This window comes from Drosophila melanogaster, chromosome 3L (assembly GCF_000001215.4).
Source record: "Drosophila melanogaster chromosome 3L".
NCBI lineage: Eukaryota > Metazoa > Arthropoda > Insecta > Diptera > Drosophilidae > Drosophila > Drosophila melanogaster.
The window spans coordinates 10569999-10594358 of NT_037436.4; the positions used below are offsets into that span (position 1 = coordinate 10569999).

Sequence of the window (24360 nt, forward strand, 5' to 3'; positions counted from 1 at the left end):
TAATTAGGCGACATAAATGTGTTTTGTGTTTTTGTTCTTTTGCAACCATTGACTGGCTTTACCCTCAACGTAGTTCACAATTAATTAAATTGTGCGCTCTTCAATAAGAACAATACGCATACGCCATGTTAAACAATATTAAACCTCACACTTTCATAACTCTATTGTTTTTGTTGTTGTTTGATCGGCCTGCGGCTATATGCACCGGAAATGGCAAATTATTTTATACTAAAACATGGGTTGGGAACTTTAATATGCATATTCTAATACGACAGAAGACCGTGGTCAGTTAAAGCAAATCATAACTATTAAATCCAGTGGTTAAGTCTCTTGAATGTGCAAGCACTTTGGTCAACACATTTCTATTTATTTCCTCTCGTCCAAACATTCAATTACTCAGAAAATTTCATTTAATCAAATGTTTATCAATATTAATTGGCTAAGCAACAACTTAAAAGGATGTCAGAACTGGAAATATAGATGAAATGTAAATGAAAAGTGGAAATGGAGACCGAAAAATGAAGAGATGATCTTGGGAAATGTATATATATGTTTTTTGGTTATTATTTTATGTTTTTGTTTCAAAGTATTATTTAGATTCCAGCAATGGTTTTGTTCAATGCCTTTGATAATCCCGATAATTGTATTTTCTAATAATGTTTAGAAATAATTGATGACATAATTTGGGAATGGAAATTCATAAGCAAGCATATAGGTTATTTATTAATCTGCATTTTGTCACAACTCCAACTTTAAATTATATAAATCTCTATATGGTAACTGTTCAATATATATATATATTCAAGGCATGTTCCACGCAATTAAGCAGCTGTAAAGCGGTTGAGAGTAAAAAATTAAGCTACCCATTTAAGCAAATTGTTGGTGTTGGTCGCCTGCCTGTCTGCCTGTCTGGTTTTTAGCCCATTTCTACACTCTGTCTCTTAATCCAAGTCCTCCACACAAACACAATCACGCAGATAAACAGAGAGGCTGCAACTGCAACTGCAACTAAAACGCAAATCCTTGTTGTTATCTGAAAATTTATCACAGACAAATCTGTCAACACAAACACAGACACAGTACGAGTACGAGTACGAGTACAATGGAACCAGCCTCGCAGAACCAAGAGTCCCAGGTCCCATTCCGCATCCACTGACAAATGGACATGCCGTGGACCAAGTGCAGCAGCCACCAGTACAACAGCAGCATCTGCAATCATCGCTGCCCCCACAAAATGTGCTCAGCATAGTGAGTCAGCAACCAAACAAAAAAAAAAAAATTATAATAAAATAAACAGACGAGGAAAGCATACAAAAAATGAAAAACAAACCATACAAAATAGAGAAGAGACGGGTGGACAATTGAAATTTACGTGCCAGTTTCTCGGTCTTACCACGTTTTTCTTTCTCACATTTTATTCTCCTATTTGTTTACCAAGCTCATCTTCATTAGGCGACCAACCGACGACTGGCCATGGGTAAAGCTGCTTTTTTGCCTCAACTTGAACTCTTTTGTAACTGCAATTTTTTTTATACGCATAGTCATCATCAGGGAAACATTGTTCGTTATGCGTGGCAAAAGCAGATGCTGGCCAAGTTTCTTATAATTAATTGAGTCGGTGAAATTAAATTCCAACTGTGGGTACTACAGCTCAACCAAAATGCGATTATAGGGATTTGTGTACACGTTATGTAATCTTCATCAAATATGATGTCCTGGTGCGCTTCGTCACTATGCCAAAGGGAATAATTTATTTGATATTACTTGGGTTTTTATCATTTTCCTATCAATAATCCAATCAAATCTCGCCATCTTGCCGTGCTAGCTTAAATTAAGTTTTAGCAAATAAATAGCTCCAATCTGATTGGATTGTAGTGCAAAAGTAAGGCCACACAATGCATTCAAAGTTCAAGAATAATACCCAAGTCAAATATTCAAATCAAAACAATTTAGTTCAAATTTCTGGCCCTTTTTTTTTTGCCGGGCAGAAAGTTTTCAAATTTATGCAGAAATTCTTTTAATACCAATTCAAGCCGAGCCGCAGAGACCTTTTTTCAGCCTTGTCGCGTGCCGCACAAAAAGCATTTCGATAAACTAAAAAGCGTTAAATGTCATTTACGTGTAACCCGATACCCGAAACAATAAACCCTCCGCCACCTCCGCCAGTTGGCCATTTATGGGGCCAAAGTTTTTCACGCCATTTCACTTTGGGCCCGAAACGTTCGGTAAACATGCAAACCGAGTACAAAAATGAATAAAAAAAGCATAGGAGGAGGATGCAAAGCGTGGAAAAAATATATTTTGTTACAGGGCGGTGGAGAAATTTGTTTTAGATTTATGTGTCAACAATGCGCAGCAAATTAAGTTAAGCGTTATTTCTATTGCCTACATTATGGGGCGAGCGCAAAATCTGTTTATATTCCTTGTTTTTTTCTCTGTCTACTGTTCATTCTGGTTTTTATTGCATTGTCATCGAATTTGGTCGCCGGCGTAAATTGAGAATATTTCATATTATTCCGGATCGGGGAAACTGCCGTAGGTGGTGGGGGAGTTGGGGCATTGGAACAACAATAGCATACCATGCCATGCCATCGATGGCAAGTACATTTTCAGTTTTAATAATGCAGAAATACAAAATGCAAACATTTTCGCGGGCACGTTGGTGGATTTTCTGCTGCGCTGTGGTGGATTGGGTATATTGCAACAGTTTGCGCGACAGTTTTATTGCATAAGTCAACACAAGTTTGTGCTACAAAATACGTACGTACATTCATAAGTGTGTGTGTGTGTGTATGTATGGGACTTCCAGCTACTATTTTCTCTGTTCTGTGTCTGTATGTATTTATATCCCCGTGTGTGCATATATATGACTTTTTTTTATTGGGTCAAACCCACATACACACACACACACACACTTACACATGTATGTATATACAGATGTGTATGCCGAGTTTTTCCGCACCTCTCGCAGGATTTTCATCTCTCCCGGGATGTAAACCACTTGAAAATTGTATTTTCATTTCAATTGTTTATTTATTGCGGCACTTGTTCGCATTCGATTTGCCAGGCAGCACTGAAAATTCAACTGCAGAAAAAATACACGCAAATCAACTGCAAACAACAACGGCATGTAGGTGGAGTGCTTTTGAAAGTTTCACAAAAATCGCTTTTCCACCAAATGATATTGGAAATATTTAATTTTCACTTTTGCCGGTTTTCGCGAACGCAAATTTTTAAGGCAAGCAAGATAACATCGTCAAATAGAAATAGAAATCGGAAAGATTTATTATTTTAATAGAATTGCAGTATATTGTTAAAATATGGAACATTGGAAAATTTAAGCATTTTTCTTTTAAGTTATTATATTTTAAAGTAAATCGTATTTTAAATTATGTTAATGTTAATACAAACCCCCACTAATTCATTTATTATTTTATGTTCTTCCTTGCAGTCCACAGTATTGATCGCCAATGAGGCAGCAGAATCACAACAGAGCTCCGCCATGCAAAATGCCGGCGGCGGTGGAAATACTGGCGGCGGCGGCGGCGGAGGAGGCGGCGGCACTCCCAGTTCTCCGCTCAGCAACTCCCCGTCCAGCGCAACAGCCTCGCAGGCGGGCGGATGCGGACTGACCCTCAATGGCAGCGCCACCGAGGGCAGCATGTCCGGTGATACATCGCCGGTGGCCAGTGGTGAACCGCTCCTGCAGACGCCGCCCGCCCACCAACAGCAGCAACAGCAACAACAGCCGCTCCTGTGCAGCAGTCCCACGTCGATGCAATCGTCGGGCACCTCCGTGACGGGCAGTTCGATAGCTTCCGGCACATTGGCGGCCACCAGCAGCAGTGGCGTTGGACTTTTGCCCACCACCGGATTGGACAGCATTGCCAATGGTGGTGCACCAACAGGCTGTGCCGTTGTGCCGGCCAGCACATCGCAGGTGATCGCCCACCTGAATGCAGCTGCCGCTGCGGCCAGCGGCATCGTGTCGCCCAGCGCCAATGTGGCCACTAGTCTCAGCAGCGCCCTAGTCCCGGCCCAATCGGTTGCCGCCGTTGCGGCCGCCTCCCTCGATGCCAAAAGTCAGCCGAAACGGCTGCACGTCTCCAACATACCGTTCCGCTTCCGGGATCCCGATCTGAGAGCCATGTTTGGGGTGAGTACGGATGTGGTGGATTGAATATATTTTATTTTTAGTACCCTTTATGAAGAATCAGACCTAGAAAATCAGACCTTCAGGAAAGAAATGAAATATTGAAAAAGTAAATAGAAACTGACTGTGTCTCTTTAAATAAAAATGTTTACCTCTTTCTATCGCGCTCATAAAATTCAAATTATACACGGTACGAAGATCTGCGTTAGACACTTCTTACAAACTTGACTATCCCTTTGAAAGCATTTCGAAAATTAATATTTATTATTTTTCTATTCCCCAGCAATTTGGCACCATTCTGGACGTGGAAATCATCTTCAACGAACGCGGCAGCAAGGTAAGTTGCGCCAAACTTTCTATACTTTCTAGAAAGAAGCACGCCATCTCTTTCTCTGCAACTGTATCGCCTGCCTGCTCGCTCTCTGTGTACCTCTCTGTCTCGCTGGTGTCGCCATCTCTCTCTGCCGCCAATTGTGCGCGGCATTTTGCATCTAATTGTCGCACAATTCATTTGAATTATGCACTTTAAGAATTCCCAGATGAGGAGAGATGTCTTTGTCCGTCGCCATGGCAACCTTGTCGACTTGTCTTTTTTGCAGCATTATTATTATGCCCGGACTGCAGCTGGAGCCAGGTGAAAATAATTGCATAGTTGCCATAGCACCAGGAATTGTGCATAATTCAGGAACGAAGCCCCCAACACCTTGAGATGCTCAAGGAGTTTTTGGCGAAAGAATGAGTGGAGAGCGTGGCAGGCAGGCGAGGGAAGTGGCGGAATGAGTAGTAGGTTGCAAAAGCAGGGCACGTGCATGTCGCAGTCGCCAATCCAAAAATATAAAAAAAAAACACCCAGCCCCAAAAATCCCAATCCAACAATCCCGACCCACTTCAAACCACCCCCGGAGTACAAAGATGTGCCAATGGCCCCTGTCCGAAAAGCATGTCCTTGGCCGCCTTGTTGATGTATTTGTAGCTTTAGCTTTATCTATTTAAAATATACATAATATATATATATATATACATTTAAATATACTACGACTTCAACAAAACCCGAAGAAGAGAGCTGACTTTGTTGTACCAAATCGTTTAATTTTTTTAGTTTTTTGAAAATCGTAATCTATATACTCTATATGTTTCTTTAATTGCATGTTTGATTGCGAATGGCAGGGATTCGGTTTTGTAACATTCGCTAACAGCAACGATGCAGAACGAGCACGCGAACGTCTACACGGCACCGTGGTTGAGGGACGCAAAATCGAGGTGGGTGCATGCCATATCATATATACAACTTACCAACCAACACACACACACCACACACAACTAATATATATTATGTAGAATGTATCACAGGAGTGGCGGAAAGAAATTGATTTTCAACTTTTAATCCTTGGGTGCCGAAGAGATATGGCTTTAAAAATCCACCATCCAACTACCCTTTTTTATTTATCTGTTTTCATTTAATCCAAGGAATAGCGCACAGTGATTGATTCTTATTTGCCTTTCATTAAAAATTAATTACGCATTTCTCATTTTCGCCTTCCCTTTTGATTAATGCTCACTGGGTGAGCCGCAAATAATTGGCATTTAAAATATGCTGAAAATGCGCAAAGTACGAAAAAGTACGTCTGTCCGTCGGTTGGTTAAACAAATTAACTGAGCCGCATAAAAGGCTGAAATGGAATGTTATTTCCCCAGCAAATGGCAACGGAAATCGCGCGAGTCTAATTAAGACCCAGTGTCCACAAATGGATGCCATACATGTATGCATTTTCATGTGTGTGCGGAGCAACCGGAAACGGAAATGATCGTCCGTCCGCTCACTGAAAGCGTTCAAAAATTAATTTTCTCAGTCGAAACAAATGGAATTCAAAAAGTATTCAGTATTTATGTAAATACTCTTCTACATAAATGTTTTCTTTGTTACTTTTTATATGAGCTTAAACGGATAATAATCATTCGGTTTTTTCATAAAATTACAATAAATGAACTTTTAAAGGCCTTTCCGACACACACGCACACTTCCACAAACACTTTCAACACTATTTGCAAAGATTTTCGTAATTGTTAACTAACACATAATTTATTTCTACATTTTCTATACATGCGAAATTTAAAAAAAAAAATTATATATATATATACTCTGTTCATATGTGTGTATATGATATAATAAAAAAAATTTTAAAAATTCATCACCAAACCAACAACAACAACTACAACCACCACGCTCGCTGATCTATCAAAAAATTAAAACAAATAACCAATTGTGAAGGTGAATAACGCCACTGCACGTGTACAAACCAAAAAAGTGACAGCAGTACCCAACGGTAAGTGACCCTAACACTCAACACACTCAAACTACACACCCACACATGTAATCGCACACATACCCACACCTATATATTCACATACATACCATACGTGGTAGCTAAGTTTAAGCCACATAATGAAACAAGTTCAAATGTTCGGCTAAGAAATGCAATTACGATGAAATGCAACAGCAGCAAAAGCTACGAAAATAGCAATAAAAGTCTGCTCAATTTAAGTGTGCATTGTTTTTGCTGCTATTGTTTAGTTTCCTAACATTCCTCAAGTTTTAGTTTCTTTTAGTTTTTTTTGTGTTTTGTTCTCCGTTGTTATATTTTGTTTGTTTTTGGGAACTTTTCACATCAACTTCTTTGGTGGCCAAAAACTGAAACTAACTGAAACTGAGAAATTGAGTTGCCAGCGAATGAATGTGTGTTTCCTAATGAAAATGTTACAATTTTGTTTCTTTTACGTTGGCAGCGCACGCTAGAAAAATGTTCCCCGGCTTTAAGAAATCCAAAATAAATGCCACTAATTTGTGGGGAAAAGCAAATTGAATACTTGTATAACCCCATCATGCCATTTGTATATTTTGTAATTTAAAAATAAAAAGGGGTTTTGCGGCTGTCTAACTAAAACGCACATTTACACCAAAAATAATATTTAATACACATAAGAATTAATGCGTATTTGTGGTTTCGACTAAGTTATGTTTTATGCGTCTGCTTTGACAATGTTATTATTGATGATGATGATGATAATGATAATGATTGACCAGCGTTATTTATATGATTTTCATTTTGTTTTCTCTCAAACACCCCACACAGTTGTACTGACCAAAGATGGTGCCATACCGGCCCCAGCTCTAGGTGAGCCAAATCCAAATCCAACCCCCAAATATTTCCCATAAAAAAAAAAGAAAAGAAAAAAACAATTGCAAAAACCAAAATGAAATAATGAACGTATTTCGTAAACTTTTAGTTTTTGTAACTTGTGTGCCTGCTATGACACGAATGCTCGCTCCTTGCAGCTTCCGATCCCTTCCGCCCATCTATATAATCGTTTGATTTAAATGAGAGGTCCTCCGAAATGCCTTGGCATGTTGCACGTTAACTGTTGCTAACTGTGTATTGTACTCGCCCACCCTCAATTGGCTGAATGAAATCAAAATTTAAACTCGCCCCAAAACAAAATAGTTTAATAGTTTAACTTGTAATCTGTCCTAGCATGCTGAATAAAGCTAAATAAATAATTTTAGGGTCAAGCGAAAATTACAAGTGAGCTTATAGCCACTAATAATATATATGAATATGAAATGTGTAAACAAATTGTAATGAGAACAAGGAGTTCCCTTTATCTTATCTCAGCAAGAGTATCATATTCTTTTCATAGAAACGGAGTTTATATCTCTCTAAAAACTCCCTAAATTCTATTAATTTTTGCCTACCCTGATCCTTACTAATTCGGATTTCTTAGCTATATATTTTTTTTAATGCTCCTCTCCGACTTGATATTCCTCTAAATTCGAAAATCAAAAACATCTATCTTAAAGTTCACTCAGCTAGAAGTTCTTAGGTTTTTCTTGTGCCATTTGCAGTTAAGCGCAGTTCAAATGGAAGTTGTAAGTCCCACACAGTTTTTTTTTATTATTGCAGAAATAGCTATAAAAGAAAGAGATGAGAAGAGCAAGAAAATAAGTTGAAACCGAGAAAAGTTTTCCATGCAATGTATAATAAATAATACTGCTGATTAAATCGTCTTCTCTCTGTTTGCCATTAAAAAGTATTCACAGCGCAAAATCTATACTTTGGGTACGCTCAATACGATAAGCCGCTTACAAACCGAGCAAACCAAACCAAACTGAACCGAAACCCAAGGCATCAGATTGAAAAGGATGCGATGGGATGGGATGGGATGGAAAACCGAGGAGTTCTTTGGCAAAGCGGCTCACGACGATAGCAGCTTTTCTCCAGCTCCATCTCCGTCTCCAGCTGACGCTCCTTTTCCCCGGTGGTCGGTTATCCTGCTGCTGATGCAAAATGCTTTTGTATTGCCAACAAAACTTAGACTCGGACACAAAAAAGGCCAATATGGCTGGAGCCGAGAAGCAGGATTGCCATCCCAGCCTGACAGCTCCCATTTGGCCCCGTTGTCCTTGGCCATGTGCACGTGCACCTAATGCGCTTCATTTGCGTTGCACTAAATGCTGCTAGAGACCAAGAACTTTACCGGCTGTCGCAGGACATCTCTTCCTATAGTGTACACTACAAAAAGGGACACACTTTGCTGTAATAGAAGTGACCATTAAACCAATATTTAGGCAGCATTAGAAATGAACATTGAAAATGATGATGCAAACATCTTTCGTTCAGTGCAGTTAGAAGAAAGAATCGAAGGGACAGTAGAGCACCATTTACTCTAGGTCCTGGCAGTCACTTTATCACGTTTCGAACTGGCTTCTTTTGCATGGCAAATCGCTTGCTGCATTATTACCCAGCTGGAGGACGCCTCACGTCGTTGTCCTGCTCGTTAGGCGGCAGTCGGGGATTCAGCAGAGCCAGTCAGTCAGTCAGTCAGTCAGTCAGCCATTCAGTCAGTCAGTCAGTAAGTGAAGCGGTAGTCGGGATAATTGCAAATAAACCACAAAGTTGCAAACATGTGGTGCTGGCTCACCCTGCTGGCAAAAACAAGCCCGCTCGAACCGACACTCGCACACGCCCATAAATTGAGCAAAAAAAAAGTTAAGTTTTCTGGTTATCCTGGAGGCGGAGTGGCACCCTGATGGGGTGGCAAGAACATTTTATCCAAGCCCCGTGTTTTGTTATGTCTTATATGCAAATGTGCACCCCACTCGCTTACTTTGTGCATTTGCAAGAAAATTTACTCCGTATAGGTTGATTTTCCCGCACAATTTTCCCCTCTGACTTCTGCCTCATCATCTTGCCATTTTAACTTGGTGTGTTTCTTTTTCTTTAGTTTTTTTTTTTTTTTTCTTGCGTTGATCCTTTGACAAGTTAAACTTAATGCGCCCTGTCTTCTTTGCCATGGCTGGTGTCTTTCTGTCTGTCTGTTTGTCTGACATGTCTCTTACTGCATTTTTCGATGGTTTTTCTGGGTATTTATTTTGCCATTTTCCAAGGCAATTGCAGACTCCTGTGAATTTCCATGTCACAAAGAGCAGAGCTCATTGTGTAAGCATTCGATCGCTGGAAGGAAGCAATCATGGCATGCTTATTTGTCATTTTGTTAAGCAATTCTGTAGTATTTGCCATGAATGTAAGGCTTAAATTTACAGAGAGAGAAATGCTTTTGAATTTATAGTGTAATCCATTTATTTTTCGTTTAATATACTGCTCAATTTCCCGACTAAACTGTCCTCTGTACTAAAGCTCTTTCCACTTAAAGTTTGTTGCGCTAAACTATGAAATATCATCTGCATAAAACCCTTTTTCTCTATGTGGAAATTTTAAATTTACATATGTACGTATGCAAATACCCCTGTTCCCAATGAGAGAAAACACAAGGATGCTGCATGCAACAGCAAACAATGAAAACACAATGCTACAAATCAATTAGAATTCTACAGTATTTAACCAATTACCATAAGCACTAAAAAAGAAAATCAATATAGTATCTGTTATGGAGCTGCCTGTTTTTTATGTGCCTAAGACATGTATCCAAACAATATTTATTATAGGCAACCCAGTAAAAAAGTAAAATGCTAGAAAAAAAAATCCTATTTAAATGCGAAACTAATGAAAATATTTTCTTTTGCCTTTTCCATGCGAACAATCAAATATATATATATATATATATGCAAAAATATATAAATCTCTCGCCGGACGACACACAGTTTGCGTACAATGGCCAGAAGGTAAGCGTTTTGTTCACATTTTTCCCTTTAATGTTTTACTGCTACTATTACGTATTTATTGCCTGCCGTACTTTCGTTGTAAATTCTTAAATAATGATATACACAATTAAACATCATGCCCAACACCGAGAAGCAATAAGTTATCATAAATGTACAATAATTGACCAGTTTTCGTTTCTGTAAACATACATATATAACAACATGTATTGTTAAGAGTTTTATCAACGAATTTTTTAGCTCGTAAGCCGAAAGACCAAAAGCAATGAACAAATATTTAGGCAGGGCATCAAATGTTGATATTGTTATGGCTATTGATATAAAGGCCCATGTGTAGGTCATCGTCGGGAGGATTAAAGTGTCCAGAGTTCACCAAAATGAAACCATTTTTGCGATTGCATTTGTTCGTTATTCTTAGTTTTATTTGGTTGCAATCTGCCAATATGTTTGGACAAAGTATATATTTTTACGAGCATTTACTTTCGTTTAATAGATACATGTAACGCAACTTATTTTTTTGGTAGGTCCTGACGGAAATTTCGTTAATCTATATAAACTATGCATACAAACTATATATGAATATAATGCTGCAACTTATTTGATAATCGTTTGTAACAGTTAAACTCTATTTTTTTTTTCTGTTTATAATTTATTTATGTTTTATCTGCATATAACCAAAGTTCAAACAAAGTGGAAAATACCAAGCAAGCTAAAATTACCAAACCGAAATTAAATTGAATTTTAAAACATAAAAAGCCACATTAACACCCGCTCGAAAATCCCGTTTTTTAAAGCTGGCCCGACCGTCAATTTCTTTCTAGTCCTGATTTTAAATTAATAATCGATAATGACGAATAATGCTGATGACAATGACTGAGATCATTATACTGATGGTTATGAATTTAGCATATTGCGGCTGTGTTGTCTTATGCATACTACCTACTATATATACTTTATATATCAATTTATATGCCAACTACTTTATCTACATATCCTTTTCTTAACCAGTTTCGTTGTATGTGCGTTCCATTATGATTCTGATTATGATTATGAATTTGTATTTGAATTTGAATTTGACTTTGATTATTGTGTACATCTCTGTTGTCCTGATTTACATTATTGTTATTACACGTTTTACGTTTGGTCTGGTATTCCTTTGGTCTGAACATGTCTGAAATGCTCCTTAGCGTATACTATTTATACTCGTACTCGTAACTGTAACTGGTAACTCTCGTCGCGCGCCAAGATTCAATCAAAGTCTAACTTAGCACTAGAACTAAGCCGAAATGCGAAAAAAAAACTGCAACTACAAAAACAACAGCAACCTCATCATGCATCCCTCGAATATGTATATACTCTATGTTAAAAACCCCCAAAAAAAAAAAGAAGAAATGAAGAGAGAAACCCCCACGCACACTCCTAACACTTGCATTCTAAGTTCATTTTAATGGTGACCACAGAGTTGAAACAAAACTATAAACCCAACTTATCTGAAACCTATATGACAAATCCAAGGTTACCGCCTGCCGGTCGCCGCCTGGCCGTTCCTGGGCGCCCCCGTTGGCGCCGGAGCCCCCACCCTCACCCACCTTCAGCTGCCCGTCTCCATGCAGATGGCGCAAGCGCCGTCAGCGGTCGCGGGCGGTACAGCGGCGACATCGCCGGCAACGGCAGCAGCGGCCGCCGCACATGCTGCGGCTGCAGCGGCGGCCACGCCCATAATGCTCGCGCCACGCCCACCGCACACCGCTGTCCAAGCAGCGACGCCCACAGCAGCAACGCCACGGCGGAGGTACGACGAACAAAAGTGTTCCAAAAAGGATCCTGATCTCAGGGTCCTTGGTGAAATCGGGCGTCTAAAAGCAGAATTCAAAAAGGATATCAAGAAAATTGTTTGCTACGTTTATAGGCAAGCTATTTAAAAGAATAAAACGAAAATTATTTAAGATTGTTCAAAAAAGTATTGAAAATATAGCACTAGTAAAATCATTAAATGATTAAGAAATATGAACATATGAAATATGACTTTTGAACAGATAAATGTTTTGAAACCAAAGTAATTATGATTTTTAAGAACTTTATTTATTACAGTCACTTTTTAGTTTATAAAAAAAAAGAATTTTTTTGTTATACAATTTTCTAAATTTATACCAGTACCCGTATAGCGGTAATTCAAATTAAGCCAGCTTATAAGCGTAGCAATCGATTAACCGATAAATGTATTAAAAACAACACTGCAACAACAACTAGAACCAGAACCAAGATCACCAACTCTTTAGCTATGAGAATCTTTGTACAATAATACAGTATAAATGTTTGTTGTCTTGTTACTTTGGTTTACGCATTTGGGTATGATTATTTGACTATCGATATATTCCATAAATATTGCATAACTTTTTGCCGTCCTTGAGATTGCATTGTTCCAAATGTCTAGGCACACATACTTACACCAACCACACTCGATCGAAAGCAGTATATTTCAAACAAATCAAACTAGTGGCAACCACCTGAAACTGTAACCGTAACTAGCTGTTAAGAATGGCAAGGTCTTAGCTTTAACCATAGTCTCTAAATTGTATATCGTAACTATCGAATATATCGTAATGTTTATCGGTAGCGAACATTTTGCCGCAGCAAGCATTTTCCGTAAGGCCTTTCTCTTAGAGCATCACTATCTAGTAACCATACTCTCGTACTCATTTATTTCTATATCTATCTATTCCAACTATTCCCCAATCTTTTATGCTCCTGTTCGTTTTGGTTTTTTACACCTTTAAAGTTTGCACGATTTGCGATTTTTATGTTTGTCCTTTTGACTTGGCTTTGAACAATTGAAGAGAACACGTATTCAGTTTGCCAATTAAAAGCAGAAATCGAATGGAATTTAAAAAAAAAAAAATGTTCTTTATGCATGCCACCTAGACCGCTTCCAAAAAAAATCTATTTAATTCCCTTGATTATTTCGTTGCCAGAGCGTTTAGTTTGCATAGCCACGAAAATTAGCAAAACATTTCAGAAAAACGTTTCAGCTCAAATTCAATGAACATTTTCAATGATGATATTCTTTGCCACACTCGCACACGGTTTAAGTTTTTGGCCAATAATTTGCATACAAATATGGCAAATCGAATTTTTAATTGCATTTTCAATTTGTGCCGAATGTTGCCAAACGCAGTGCGAACACTCCGATTCAAAGTCCAAAAATAATTTCATAAATTCCAATTATGATTTGTGCACTGATTTTCACAGCCAATGTCACATTGCTACGGATACCTGCGGCCGATCATAATGAGCAGGTTTTCTGGTTAAATTGTTAATTATGAGGCTTCCACATGCACATACATATGTGGCAACTATTATAAATTGAGTGATAAAACCGCATGGGATTTAAAAAAAGGACAACATTTAAACGGCGGCTTTTGTGGTCCGATTGCGAATGAAATGCGATTTAAGTGTAGTACAATAAAAAAACTTCAATTCCTCTTTTAAATCTGAACGATAAAAGAGTGATTATATTAATTAATAAATTAGATGAAAGAGGGTTGACCGTATTTCTTCTTATCGTTTTTTTTTTTATAATTTTAATTTATTTATTTATGATTTAACCCTCGGCATGTATTTTCAATCCTCTCCATCACCCTCTCTCTATTTAGAAATTCCAATGACCTAAAAAAAAGCTCCCAACCTCCTAATCCCAATCTGCTTTTTAATCGGCCTACTTGTTATAGCACTTGGTAAATGTTCTTGCTAGTTTTAAATGTATTTGAAAGGTGCAAGGGTTAAACAACAATTAAATGTATTTTATTTACTTAAACGCTTTTAACCCCTCACACACACACAGCAAAATGCAATGAGTTGTTGAAACGAAAAGGTCTTGCCGCATACGTACACATATGGATGTATGTACATATGCTATATACTCTGTACTAAAGATCGGTCCAATGTTTTTCGTATTGTTGATGATAATATCTCTATACTCGTATATATACAATTATGCAATATAAAGTGCAACTAATGCGTAGCATTTCTTGGTAATTCAGTGTTATAATGTTTAAGTATGTTTCGATATAAATCCCATTTACATACATATGTATGAGCAACACGTATGTCTTATGTATTGTTATATGTATATATCAATATCATCTCAGCGCTATGAATATATATACAAACAAAAAAAAAATCGTTTACTACATAATGCCTAGATTTGCCATATACTATATACCATATATAATATTTACTTATATATCAAGAGAGAAAACTAACCGCATGCGTTTTATGTTCTTTTCTTTTCCTTTTTCTACTTTTTGCACACAAAACACACACATAAATGACAAAAATAAAAAAAAAATATATCACATAAATACAAACAATAAACACTCTGGTCAAAAATGTTGTGTCAAATGGTTGCAAAAAAAAAAAAACAAAAACAAACATATATAAATGCCCCAAAAATATACGAATTTCCGTATCGGTTCGGTGATTCCTGCAGCCGCCGTTGCCGCCGCAATGCGTGGAGTGGCCATCCAGCGCGGACACGTGGGCGTGGTCGGCGCCACCCCCTACCATCATCCCCATCATCCGCATCATCATCCGGCGCTGCTGGCGGCCTCCGCCGCCGCTGCCCAACAACAACAGCAACGCCAACTGGCCGCCGCCGCCGTGGCCACGGCAGCAGTCGCCCAACAGCAGCAGCAGCAGCAGCAGGCTGTTGTACAGCAGCAACAGCAGCAAGTGGCTGCCGCCGCCCAGCAGCAACACCAGCAGCAGCAGCAGCAGCAACAACAGGCCGTGCAGCAACAACAGGCGGTCCAGCAGCAGCAGCAACATCAACAACAACAGCAGCAGCAGCAACAACAGCAACATGCCGCCGTAGCAGCCGCCGCAGCTGCCGCTTCGCATCCGCACATGCATGCCGCTCATGCCCATGCCCATGCCCACGCCCTTGGTCCACAATTGGCGCAACTGCAAGCGGTCGCCGTGCCCACGGCCGCTAGCAATGCTGCTGCACTGCAGCAATCCCTCGCCGCTGCCATCCAGAATCCGAGCGGTAATCCGAACGCTGCTGCCGCCGCCGCCGCCTATGCCGCCCGTCTATCGGCGGCCACGGGTGCCACACAATCGCCGCAAACAGCCGCTGCTGCTGCGGCTGCTGCTTCCATGGCTGCGTCGGCCAATGCGGCCAACAATGCGGCCGCTTTGCATGGATTCGCGCCGTAAGTAGAGTCCTCCGTCGTGGACTTCACTCCGTCACACCCGCGATCCCGTCGTAGTTAGTCCGTTGTAGCTGTTATTTTGTACTTTAGTTGGTTCCGCTGCGAATGTAGTTTTAGAGCACCCAAGTTTACAATTATCATCACTCCGTTCATAAATAATACTACGTTTATACGCACGCCTTACAATTACGAATGCTTTTATTTAATCTGTTTCATTTCAATTTGCGAAAGAAAATTTTTAGCTTTCTTTAAACTTTTTATTGGGCCAATTTTTTAGATGTTACCGTTCTTACTCTGTTCAGTTAAATATTGATATTAATAAAGCAATCAATTATGAAGTTAAAATGTATAAATTATTTATAAAAAAAATTACAAATATTTATTTATTAACCATGAATTTTGGCGTATAAGCGTAGTAATATCCATAAATTGTATAATTATTTCCCAACCCCTTAATTTTTTCTGTGGTGTCTGATTCGTAACCGCAGAGGAACATCCCGCTCATCTGTCATGATTTTAACCTAAAGCTTAAATTGTTTATAGCTTAAAGATCGTTTTTCCTACCGTCTCTATTTTTATGTGTTACTATATACGTCTCTATCTTGTTGGTGACAAATGTTTTTTAGCTATCTTGTGTGTGTAAAGTTTTAATATCGCATATAATGAAACCTAGACTTTGTCTTATTTTGTATACATAAATCGAGCAATAGAAGAGTATAACGATCCGAACGCAAACTGAATACAAAATTTGCAAAATCAGCAACCGATGAACGCACGCTAACACACAAACATCATTCACGTAAACTATCTAAGACTCTATATATAAATACACACTCGCATATATTCTTTGATCATACTTTGATTGACAGAAGTGTGTTTTTGGCATCGTTAATTAATCGTTACTTTGGTTAAGGGACCTACTCTACACTCGGTTGTATATTGTGTACCACTAGGCGTATGATGAATTTCGATTTGAATTTGACTTGAAAGTGTTTAAATGCGACTGCGTCGCTCTCTACCAGCGCCTTGCGTGCATGTTCTGCCCCGACATTATATATATATATATATATTTATATAGACCTTTGATTAACTTATTCTTTTGTGGCTGCTCTCTACACACACACACACACACACATACATACACAAACACACACTCACCCGCCCAGCCATATATCAAACCTTACACCATAGCGTACGAATGAATGCTCCATTAAGAACTGTATACTTATCAACACACATCAAGACATGCCAAACCAAAGAACCAATTAAAAATATTAAAAAAAAAAAAACTACAAAACTAATTAGCTAGGTGCATGAGTGTCTGTTCTGTCTAAAGATTAAATGCAAATTTAAAGCAAGCAAGCAAGACAAATTTTCGTAGTGTTTGGGAAATGGAATGACCCTAATGTATGTGGTTGGTTGGTTGGCTATCTTTGCTAGTGCAAGTGCTCTTTATAAACGACAATATATCTAAACCTTTTAATTTCCCTTTTGTTTCGTTTCCTCTGTCTCAAACATTTCCTCCAAAATCAGTTCGTCATCAAGTGGGGAATCAGGTCAGATCAGGTCAGTTTAGCACAGGCTATTTAGCTAGGTAGGTGGGGTGTCTATAACAATTAGGTGCCAACTTTTGTTTTTCAGTTGCCCCTTAAGTTCCAGCCATTTACCCACAACAGCATCCGGTACCAAGAAAAACAACAACAACATTTAATAAAAAAAAAATAAACAAAAACAACTAAAACCGGATGTGGATGAAGTTTTATTGGCCAGCGAGAAATATTTGAATCAAACTTTTTTGTATTTCTTTTTTTTTCGAAAACAAATAAACTTTATCCCGTCTGGTTTTCCATTGTGCCCAAATCAATGCCCACACAAGTGCGTTAAAAAAATGAACCAAAAAGAAAATTTTTGAATTTTGCTTTTAAGTGCCAGTACAGTGAAGCAGAGGTAAGCCAATTAAAATGGATATAGCGTATATATTCCTTTTGATTGGATGCCTCTGGCTTGACTCACCTACCCAGAAATGATCCTATCACAAACTCTTTATTAATATATGATCTTCTCTTATCATCTTGTCCCAAATGCAGTGTATACTATGATCCCTTCTTAGCAGCCGCTGCTTCCGCTGATCCAAATCTACGCTTCCAGGTGAGTTTCGTTCAGTGAAATGGAATGTTCAACTAGCTTATGGTTTAATGTACGTACGTCTTTAAGGTATTATAAAAAGAGTAGTCTAGAGCTAAATACATAAATCCCCATAACTTGCCACGAAAATATATGAAAATATTATATAAATCTTACAGGCAGCCAAACCGGTCACTGAAGTTCCAGCCGCTCAGCCAGCCGCCATATTAAATGTAATAAAACTTTTTCAAACTAATATCCTAACCACAACCACCAAAAAAATTAAGAACAATTCAGTTATAATTTGTATATTTTGATGGTAGCTTGTGAAAGACACCGTTTGAGTTTTGAAACATTTGACTTGGTTTTTGGAACAAACGTTATTATCTACTTAACTCATACGTATAAATTGTTTTTAAGTCGCTTCCTTTGAGTTTCCTTATGCATTATTCACATCCATCCTGAACTAACGACGCGTCCTAATTTCTTGCTGTGTAACACCTTTAAGTTGAGATCGAACTTGGTAACTGGTCGTAAATCACATTATTCTTTTTGACTTAAGCTTGGCTAAGCTTATTCAACTCAATGTCTGAATAACTGAACACTTGTGTATAAGCTCTCTACCGTATTAAGTGCATCCTTTGTTTGGTTTTCGTTTAAATCCAAGGATTCAATTAGTGACCACAGGTGGCTTTATGAAGCATACGCTCTCTTTAACTACTTTAATCTACATCATTTTGAAGTACTTCTGCTAGTTTTGTTGATTTCATTCACATTTTTGCTTTTGCTGAATACTAATACTACAAACTATTTTGATAAAATAACTATTATTAAATGCTATATACATTTTGTAACTACTACAAATTCTTCTTTGGTTATCTTTCACGACTGTTACTACAACACACTCAACTCAACAACAACAACTACTTCCACAACACTATTGAAAAAAAAAAAAAATCAAAATACTGATTGAAAAACAAAAACCATAAATTACAGCGCCGCACTGTGACTACGCTAAACAGTAACCCACATACGATCAACCGCATTCCGGTTCCACAGAATGTTTTGGTAAAAATAATCATATCTAGTTCTAGTTCCATACCCATGCACCTAAATATCCAGACTTTACGTTTTGATTGTTGTCACAATTTTGCGTTCTGCTCAATGCCTTTTTGTATGCACCCCCTAAACTGTATGTCTACTATATGCCTTAAGTCTTAAGTTAACCCTAGCAAGTAATACAATACGAGTTAAGTTATTTGCTGAATTCGTGCCTCGCTTTTCGGTTTTATAGCCTGGCATCTTGGGTTCTTCTACGTAGCTCGGTTACAAGTAAACAAAATGAAAAGGTTAAAACCACCTGACTTAGATATTTAAGTGTATATAGAATATTTTTAATCACACTACTCCACTGTTTGCACCCATTTTCTTTTTCGGTTTTGGTTACAATATATTTATATGTGTGTGTATACTTTTGCCTACCCCGGTTTGGTTTGGGTTCCTAATTTCTTCTCACCACACTTGCTCTCACCGACTCCTTCGCTAGTCTTGTCGTTTGCCGTTGTCGCCCTCTTCAAAAAATCAAAAAAGAAAAATAATATTAAAACCCCGAACCGTAACTGCGTCTGTTCCTCGAGTCGCCGCCCTTGTGTTGCCCCAGTTTAACGCCCCATTTGCTTACCATTATTCCAGGCCACTGCTCCGCTGCTAAAGACTCCGCTGTCTCAGGCCCAGCAGCAGGCGTACGCCACGGCGGCCACCACCTACACGGCGGTAGCCGCCCGGGCCGCCTATGGCGCCGCTGCTGCAGCAGCCGCCCAGCCGGCACTCGCCGGCTACGCCACCGTGGCTGGGTAAGTTATATACACTCAAAAATCCATCCCACTCAACTCAAATCCGATGTCATCATCACTAACAGCTACAACATGCTACCAGTTGGTATTATCATAGAATAGAGCCCATAATAATTTGATAAAATTTTAACCTTCAGTTGGTCTAACAACTATTTTAGAATTCAAAATCTATTGTCAAAAAAGGGTTCTTTATTTGACTTCAAACTCTCAAAAATAGTGTGTATTGTATTTGATCTAACTTCGTATTTATTAATTTGTCTAAAAACAATTTTATTATTTTTTTCCCTATTTTATTTCCTTCCTTATTTATTTCTTTATCAACAAACTTTTAATTTCATATTTTATTTATCTATTTATTATTTTATACTACCATTATAAGTTTATTATCTGTTAGAACTTAAGCACAATTTATGTATCTCAAAGATTACCTTTTTAGTTTATTTTTATGTCTTTAAACTAATATTTATTATTTTTAATTTTTAAGCCTCTTTACTTTATAGTTGTTTTGAATATTAATGTTTCGATTTAAAATTTGACTAATTATTTGATTTTACCTCTTCTTTTTGAAACTTTTTAACAATAATTGTGTGTAATTGGGTAAAGTGTAGAAACCTAACTCCGAAACCTGAAGAGATCCGACAGTCGATTGAACACTTTTGCAAGACATTGTGTAAATTAAATAATTTTTATTAAATCATAACATAAAGCCAACTGGAATCATCAAACACCATTTAACAACATTAACAATTTCAAATGCCGCCATTGAGTATTATTAATAAGCTAAACATACGATCACAAAAATATTTATAGATATGCGCGCGAATATGCAGATCCTTATCTAGGACATGGCATTGGACCAGTTCCTGGATACGGGGTAAGTTTCTCCTTATCAATTTAAATACAAATAAAGAGTATAATTTTCATCGAATATATTAAATATGATATGATTATTGTTTACTAAATCCCCGCACAACCTTCACGTTTCCTACCATTTTTTTCATTAGGCTACCATGTACCGCGGTGGATTCAATCGTTTCACGCCATATTAAGAACAATCTACGCCAGTCAGCCAAATAACGCACTTGAACTACTCTCGATGAAAATGCTCAATATATGAACAAAGCAAAGCAAATAAGTAACTTAGACGTAAATACTCCTCCCTACGTGCAGTAAGTAGAAGTTACAACTAAACCGATAGATGCAGGATACTCAACACCCAACAGCAGCCACGACAACACCAACAACAGACGCTCAATGTCCTTGGAGAGTTGAAAATCAAAGCTAAGCAACAAAGAAACAAAAAGAACATAAACAAATCAATGTCGTCCAGTAAAAGCAAAAAAAAGCTAAACCAAAAAGGAAAATATACGCCGCTAAACGCAGTTCTATGGAGTTTATATAAGTAAAGCAAACAAAAAAAGAAAAGAACAAAAAAAAAAATATTAAAACATAAATTCAAATTGCAAAATAGTTTTGCAGAGAATGAAAAGAAAAATGTGCTTCATGCGTAGATTTTTACCAGAACAAAAGCTGAAACTTTGTGCGGCAGATCAGAATTTATATATGTATACATATATATATATTACCGACATGATATATAGTTATTATACATAGGGCATTGTATTTGTATATCAAAGCAAACCAGGAAAGAGAGCAATGTTTTAGGTACTTTTCATGCTGAAACATCATCAAAAAAATTGATATATAAAAAACCCTTGGGTTGTTGATTTTCAAAACTTCGTTGAACTAAGTTAGTCCTTATGATTTACAAATTATTCTAAAACATTAGCATTGTAGTATGTAGTAAGGGAAAGTAACAATGCAGCCACAATAACAAATCAAATTGTATATTATTTGCGAACTGTTAAAGCACAAACAAAAATTTATATTTATTCGTATGTACTTTAGATTCATATATCTATAATTTGATTACCCAAAGAATACTCATTTCTGTATTGTACCGTATTGTCAACGAATTTAATTTTAATGCATTGCTTGGTTGTTCCTAATAATTTTATATATTTTGGCAGCTAAAACCACTCACACTCAACTCACGACTCAATTCGAATTGCTCAAAAAAAAATCGTAGCGCATAGGTAAATGCAAAAGATCAACACGTAGACATATCCTTGGAATATACAATAATATTTACTTTAAATGCCGCCATAGCAGCAAAGCAACAAACAAAAAAAGAAAAGGGAAAAATGAAAAAAAATATATATATATATATTAGTTTTAAAAGGTCAAGCTTCCAGTGACAAAAAGCCATTGATGAATGATGTGGAAATCGAATAATAAGCATTAAAAATTAAAATTTTTAGCTCTTACTCCGTAGCACTTTCCTTGTGTGTTGTGTAAAGAAACAAAGCAAACAAACAAAAAATTGAGAAAGAAAACGACGTTTCAATGTTGTTCATTTTCGGTGTAGACCGAATCGAAACTTCCCTAAGCAAACTAAGAATTTATTTTATACACACTCGAATCTACTGCACACACGAAACAAAAAATGAAACCACTTTTAACGTTGTGTATTTTTCAAATGTTAAAGATTAAAATGCTCAATGGAAAATAAGCGAACAAACTTTGATTCTTAGGCAGCTACTGTCGTCAAATTTAAACTAGTTGTTTATCAACCGTACTATGCTAAAACAAAAAAAAAAAAACAAAAACAAGCTACTATTGTGTGTGTGTGTAATCGTGCAATTCTTTAGGTGTTCTTCGAATTTCCTTAAAAACCTACTACCAATTACTTGAAATGAGGGAAAAGTGAGAAATGAAAATTTCATCAACTCCAAAGAGCTTCAACTTTGATGGTTTTTTTATTTATCTTATCACTTAGCAACTATCTCAGATTGTACATATATTATGATGACATATGGTATTTTACCTTATTCCCCTCAACGCACACACAAAACAACACACGCACAGGCCAGGATCCTGGGAAATCGAAGCAATTTATGGCATACTCACACTTGTACCCTCATTAAGGTGTATTTCTTGTTTGATTCTCTCACATGATCATGCATTAATATATACTAAATTTACGTTGACATTTTTAAAGCCAAAGTTTATATTTTAAATGATTTTTAGTTAGGTATTAGTTCGTATGCTGACGACAGATGACACAAATGGATAAGTAAATGATTACGAACCTAGAGGGAAAAACAATAATGAAAACTAAATCGAACCCAACAATTGCCAAATTAAATGTAGCTTTCAAGTGAATTACAAAATAAAGACGTAATTAAATTTAATGAATTTTTCAACTAGCGCAAAAAAAAATAGTTTGCCAAAAAGCCTAGTATACTTTTTGGCCCACCCCCAGCACAGGAAAGGAAAAAAAATTCACAGAAATTTGGGTTTGATACGCAAATGGCAGGAGGTACGAAAACCATCTAGTTATAATGCAAACTTAAATATAATACGGTATGGTATATACATTTAAATTATGAACTCAACTTCCACCGCAAACTTTTAAAAGAAAACTAAGAAAACACAATTTTTGTCTTAAGCAATGCGTTGAAGAAAGTCAACCTACAAGTAAATTATAAATGCAAAAAAACGCAACTCAATCAAACACCGCAGCTATATGATATAACATACGATATATGATGTATATGATAATGTCTTCATTTATCCCGATCCATTTTGTGACCCCCAAAAATTCTGTAATCTGTGTAGTCTAACCATAAGCCAGCGCCAGCTTTTGTTTTACTTTCACATAGATCAGATGCCTAGGCGTCATATAAAGTATAAAATATAAAGTATATAAATATATATTATATGGAAACTCTAATCTTTAATGATGTGCCAAATTGTAAGTTGTACCATTTGTTTTTATGAGCAAATGCAAAACACAAATTGAAATAAAATATGAATTAAAATATAAAACAAAAAACATTGAATATAGCATTACAGTTTTCCCCTCCCGTAAAAAGGAAACATTCAAGAAACCTATTTTGATTTTTAAACATTTAGATGATAATGAAAAACATATTTTTTAAATTTAGCACTGTGTATAGGAACGGGCAAGGCTCCGTAAAATGGCCAAGCCGTGCGTTCTCAGGCGCTACCTTACAAAACAAAATTGATAATAGAACCGCAGAGACGATAAACAAGTATTATATATTAGCAACAATCGCAGAACAAAACCCAACTAACAGCAATAACACACACACAAGAACTAATGGTAAATCCAGCTCAAATTTAATTTACATGACATATACATACCGGAAGCTATTGAATGAAAAATTTCAATAATAAACGAACACAAATTCCGAAACTTATTGGTTTATATCAATTTTCAATTTGTAAGGTTGTGACAAATTGTAAACAAACATAGAAAACAGTAAAAAGAAACATGATACCAATCCATGGCAAATTGTAATATTGTTTGTGAATGGCAAATAAAATAGGCAAGCAAGTGGAAAAACATTTGAGATTCATACAAAATACATTTGAAAAGAAAGCCAGAGGGAAAGAGCGAGAAATGCAATAAAAATAACTTTAAAAAATGCAAAATAATCCAAACTATTGTGTTTTCATTTAGTGGGCCTCAATTCTGTTGACAGGACCTACATAAAATATGGATTATTTTTTTCTTTTTCACTCCAGGGACAGATTGCAATGGAACATTTAGCAGCAGACAATCAATCATGGGGGTTGCATAAAACTCTGTGACTGGTTATCCAACATCAAGCGGAAATCCTTTGACGGCTCACACCTTCTATGGAAAACCTTCTCAGACATTTTAGCCTGGCCCACACACACGCACTTGTAAAAAATGTCATCAATCATCAATTTACCTTCCGTTAGAGCCCAGCAGTTTTTCTTCATTTACTT

General features: G+C 37.1%; 1 protein-coding gene across 9 annotated transcripts in view; it reads left to right on the forward strand.

The window, feature by feature from the left end:
- The window catches only part of Rbfox1 (RNA-binding Fox protein 1), a 112601-nt gene extending 88587 nt beyond the window's left edge, over positions 1-24014 (forward strand). The window contains exons 4-17 of one of the 9 annotated variants that reach the window (NM_001259778.1): positions 1051-1248; positions 3452-4156; positions 4437-4490; positions 5321-5413; positions 6423-6477; positions 7285-7326; positions 10311-10331; positions 14818-15541; positions 17629-17689; positions 17845-17898; positions 18662-18733; positions 19358-19518; positions 20329-20392; positions 20523-23405. In NM_001259778.1, coding sequence (NP_001246707.1) covers positions 1051-1248; positions 3452-4156; positions 4437-4490; positions 5321-5413; positions 6423-6477; positions 7285-7326; positions 10311-10331; positions 14818-15541; positions 17629-17689; positions 17845-17898; positions 18662-18733; positions 19358-19518; positions 20329-20392; positions 20523-20567 — 2349 coding nt within the window. In that variant the 3' untranslated portion in view covers positions 20568-23405. Of the gene's footprint in view, positions 1-1050; positions 1249-3451; positions 4157-4436; positions 4491-5320; positions 5414-6422; positions 6478-7284; positions 7327-10310; positions 10332-11843; positions 12121-14817; positions 15542-17628; positions 17690-17844; positions 17899-18661; positions 18734-19357; positions 19519-20121; positions 20393-20522 lie in introns of all 9 variants that reach the window. The other 8 variants (NM_001104104.3, NM_168413.3, NM_001274751.1 and 5 more) reach the window with 8 other exon arrangements.
- Positions 24015-24360: the final 346 nt, after the last annotated feature.